This window comes from Penaeus vannamei, chromosome 1 (genome assembly GCF_042767895.1).
Source record: "Penaeus vannamei isolate JL-2024 chromosome 1, ASM4276789v1, whole genome shotgun sequence".
Lineage (NCBI taxonomy): Eukaryota > Metazoa > Arthropoda > Malacostraca > Decapoda > Penaeidae > Penaeus > Penaeus vannamei.
Genome location: NC_091549.1, coordinates 40,959,959 through 40,964,622, shown reverse-complemented (window position 1 = coordinate 40,964,622; position 4,664 = coordinate 40,959,959). Strand labels below are relative to the sequence as shown.

At 31.2% G+C, this 4,664-nt stretch overlaps 1 protein-coding gene across 3 annotated transcripts in view; it reads left to right on the top strand.

The window, feature by feature from the left end:
- Positions 1 to 4,121, top strand: part of AP-2mu (adaptor protein complex 2, mu subunit) — a 36,354-nt gene extending 32,233 nt beyond the window's left edge. For all 3 annotated transcript variants that reach the window (XM_027375213.2, XM_027375206.2, XM_070123017.1), the window contains exons 11-12: positions 1 to 98; positions 1,976 to 4,121. The exon at positions 1 to 98 is cut by the window's left edge and continues 14 nt beyond it. In XM_027375213.2, coding sequence (XP_027231014.1) covers positions 1 to 98; positions 1,976 to 2,110 — 233 coding nt within the window. In that variant the 3' untranslated portion in view covers positions 2,111 to 4,121. The remainder of the gene's footprint in view (positions 99 to 1,975) is intronic.
- The last annotated feature ends 543 nt before the right edge of the window (positions 4,122 to 4,664 follow it).

The window sequence follows — 4,664 nt, the reverse complement described above, 5'->3', positions numbered from 1 at the left end:
GAGGTATGAAGGAATCCCAAATTTCAGCTGAGATTGAATTGTTGCAAACTGATACGAAGAAGAAATGGACCAGACCTCCCATATCCATGAACTTTGAGGTAAGTTGTTCTTACAGAATTCTGTGGTGGCAATTTTTTTTTAGGCATAGATGAAGGATCTCTTTAAAACACATCTTGCTGTAATTTAAATGTTTGGGATTTGTAAGCAATAGTTCATATTTTGTGTGGATGCTTGCTTTTGCCTTATTGTAAGAGCAGGCCAGGGACGTCAGTAGAAGTGATTTACCTGGATTTTATGGAATAGAACTCATTAATCCTTGAATTTTACTATATTATGCTTCTTTTGGTTTCATTATTTATATATTTGTTTGTATACTAGCTAATAAGCTAAAATGTTTAGATGCCAAAACAAATTATAAAATACATAGTATTCTGGAAAATCCAGGTGTAAACCTAAAAGATGTATGGTAGGTGATTTGGTAGCTTTCCAGATATTTTCTTGGTACCAAACAAAGTTAACTGTTTATGGAATTGATCTATTGTTATTTATTCGGTGCACATTTGATTCCCCCTTTCTTATTGCTTTCTTCATCATTGTTGTGAATGTGTAAGAAACTATTGGTATGTGTATAAATGGAGGGTACTCTTAAGTTAAAACTAAAGATTTAATATAAGTATTTATTACAGAAAATCCAAGTTCACTGGAGCCAGGGAAAGTCTTAAAGCCCCTTTTTTCTTTGGCTCTCTCTTTCTTGAGGATAAAATCAAGTTACAAACCAGACTTTTACTTGTTGTGGTTTTAAGTCAATTTTGTTTAGGCTTGATAATGGTGCTGGTTATAAGAGCAAGATAAGCTACATTTTTATCATTTCATTTCCAAAAGGTAGTACTTCAGCCAATGAGATTAACTGTATTGTTTGTTTTTTGAGTAGTGATGGTTGATAATGAGACTTTTATGCTAGTAATTAATGGTTGTATATTGCCTTGTATCTATGAACAACAGTAAGCCAGTAGCTGTATTTGCTAGGTACATCAAAAGATCCAATGTTCTTGGAATTGAAGGAATTATAGATTTCTCAACCAAAATAAAGGTGGCTTTAGAAAAATGAAAATGATTTGCCATGACAATGTTAGGGGGAAAATTTATGAATGAAAGATGTCTTTAGTTATAATGTGCAAATCTTAGGCAGCACCATCTGGAGATATTGCAAAGCTAAAGGCAAGTACATAAAATTTGTCAAGTGCTGACAGTAAGTAAAACTGTTTATATGATGATGATCATAAATCATTTGCTTTGTAATTTTCAAGATAGTGAAATATAAGATGGTTCATTATTAAATTTAAAATTGTTAACATGGTACTAAATGATTGTTCATATGAGTTAAAGTTAGATGTGATATGCCAAATTTTATACGTAATTGAAAAAGTGATATGTGCAAATGTGTTTGTATGTGTATGCATTCATGTATGCATTTGTTTTTGTTGTAAAGTAATTCATTGGATTGTGGATGTTCACATATACATAATTTGCAATACATGTTCTTAGCAGTGATTTGAAATTTATCATTTGTTTTATGTATATGTGCATGTTTCTCTACAAGTTAAAACATTCAAACACTAATGATTTGAAATGTAAGTATTATGTTCCTTTTTTTATTTTATGCATGCTAGTATGTTGCTAGTCATAATATTTTGTATGATTAAAAAATTAGGCTAATATATGTGTTTGCAGGTATGGAAATATTTATTTTTAGTCAAAGATTGATATTATAGTTTTTAGGCATGTTGAATTTTTACAGAGATTATTAGAATACCATTTTGTAGTAAAATAAACTAATTTAGATGAAGTGCATTCCCAAAACAGTATAATTTTCTTTCTATCCGTAACAATAGTTGTAACAATCAATTTGGGAATGCAAACAAAGTTAGTAGACCTCAAACTAATGAATATTCTCTCTTCTTTCTCCTTCCCAAAGGTACCGTTTGCCCCGTCTGGCTTCAAGGTTCGCTACCTCAAGGTGTTTGAGTCGAAGCTCAACTATTCTGACCATGATGTAATCAAATGGGTGCGCTACATCGGACGGTCGGGACTCTACGAGACCAGATGCTAATGCCATGTAGCTTGGTTTATGTCGAGATCAGTAGTTCATGGTACTCTGCAGCATTGCTGTTATATATATATATATTTTTATTTTTTATTTTATTTTTATTTTATTTAGTATTTTTAAAAATTATTTATTATTATTATTATTATTTTTATGAGATAGGTATTTGGCTGGCGAGCTATTCCATTTATTTGACCATATTTAAATGTTATGATTCACCTATATTTCTTTTTCTTGCTTTAGAGGGACAGAACAAAGTAATTTGCCACTAGTGTCTAATTACATAGTTTCACAAGTTAATTTGTTATAAAGCATTGGAAATTTCTTTCATTGGTAAATTAGTGGTCACATGTATTCTTTCTAGTAGTCGTAATTTTTTTATTTTGGCAGGTAGCATATCAAAGTCAATGATAGATCAGAAGATCATATCCAGAATGAAAGTCGTCATTTACTTTGTTTTTTATTATTTTCCGAAGTTGTTAGCCAAGTTTAAACCGACGTAAGATGTGTTCATCGAGAACAATAAGAAGATAGGATTAGAGGTTGTTGTTATTAGTAGTTGTTCATTAATTGCATGTGTAAATATATATAATATAGATTTATTTAGTCATTTAATTTTTATTTGAAAACTATAGGTTCATTTATCAGTTATGATACCAGTGTAGAATTAGCCAGTGAAGTTGATAACTATGGACATTCCCCCCACTTTGTCTAGCAGTTTTTTGTTTTGTTTTGTCTTTTTCCTTCAGTATTGTCATGTATCTCCGTCATCATATTGTGGAGGATGTCACATCCACAGGTGTTCCATGTTTATATGGTAAGAAAACGATAGGTGTGAGAAAGATGGTGGATTTTGCTAAATGACTTTGAAAAAGTGTTCTGTCAAAAATAATTGAGAAGTCTGTTGTTATGTTTGTCTGTTTTTGTTGTTGCTTACAGTAGACTGTTTGGAAAATGAACATTTTTATCATATATATTTTTTTTATTTAAAGGATTTATATTAATGTTAAATGATTTGGAGGAGAAAAATATTTGATCAACATCTCAAAAGTTTTACCTTGATTTTACATGGCTTGGTTACTCCCAAGATTGTTTACATAAAATCTCTTATTGCATGTGTTTTGATTTATATTAATTGCTTTCTAACAGTGGGCAAAAGAAATTTACTTTCCAATCCTTCTAATTGGGCTTTAAGGCATCTTCTCCTTAACATTAGATATTTTTTATTTATTTATTAATTTTCTTTTCGTTTGTTTTTGCTTTGGCATGGTAAGACATAGCTTTGGTGTAATGTGACTAAAAAATGAGCAGTGGAAGTTTGGCTGATACCTTTTAACAGGTAACCTCTTCTCTCTGTCGGCCAGGCAGTTTTATCAATTCTTAATTATTATTATTATTATTATTATTATTATTACTACTACTACTATTATTTTAATTTCATTAGTTTGAATATGAATAAACAAAAGAGTAGATCCTTAGAAAAATGAAATACAAAAGACTAGAACCTTTTCTAAATGCATTTGTAAGATTCATCATACAAAACGGTTATATATATCATTATTTGACTTAGTGCCCATGAATCAGAATTCAGGGTAATTATACATTACTTGTCACATGATAATTCCAATAGTTGCAGTTTATTATGAGATTTTTCTCCTCTGATAAGACAAAAGAAAAAAGTTGCATGGTTCTTGCCTGGTCAGCATGAATTCTGCCAAACTGTCGAGTCCCGGCTGGCCGATGTTGTGCGCCCAGGTGATGACGTCATGGTCTATTTAAGTTTCAGGATGGCAGTGATTTTATTATCATTATTATAATTATTACTGCATTTTCCAAAATTGCCCCCATCACCTTCCAAGTGTATTGATCCATCTCTTCTCTTACGTGTGGGTTGGCATAACCTGGCTCGTGACCCCCCTTTTCCCACTACCATCACCACCATGTTTTGATGGACCTCAGCCTTGATTTACAACCGCTGGTCATGTAGTTTTAGAGGAACAAAAGTACTCCTCCATGTCTTGTGCCTTTTATTATGATCCTTAATGTGGTGATGTAAAAGTCTGTGGGTGTGATGAATGTGGAAATTTGTTATGCCATAGGTTTGGAGGGAAGGTTTCCATGGAATAAAGACTATTGATTGTTGTAGAAGTGTGATGTGAATGAATCATTTAACAACAACAACAACAAAAAGTTTGTATCCAAGGACAAAAATGTTTAGGATGTTTTGTAAACTTGACAAAATTATGGTATTTATGATATTGCCAAAATTTATAACTAAATTTTTTTATAAAGTGTATTGCATTTGCTGTGAAAACTTTTGAATCATTTGATTATTTGTCAATATTTTGGTCTTGGTTCAGTCTATGTCAGTAATAGATAATAGTAATATGATGAGATTTAAAAATAAAACCTACTTATTTTGTATATAACAAGATGTTCCTTTTCAAGTAGAATGAAGCACTACTAGTTTTATGACGAACAAGTAGAATCAAGTGTGCTGTAATCTTAACAATTATTTCTGAAAATAAGAAATCCAATGGTAAAGTGAACAGCTGAATTA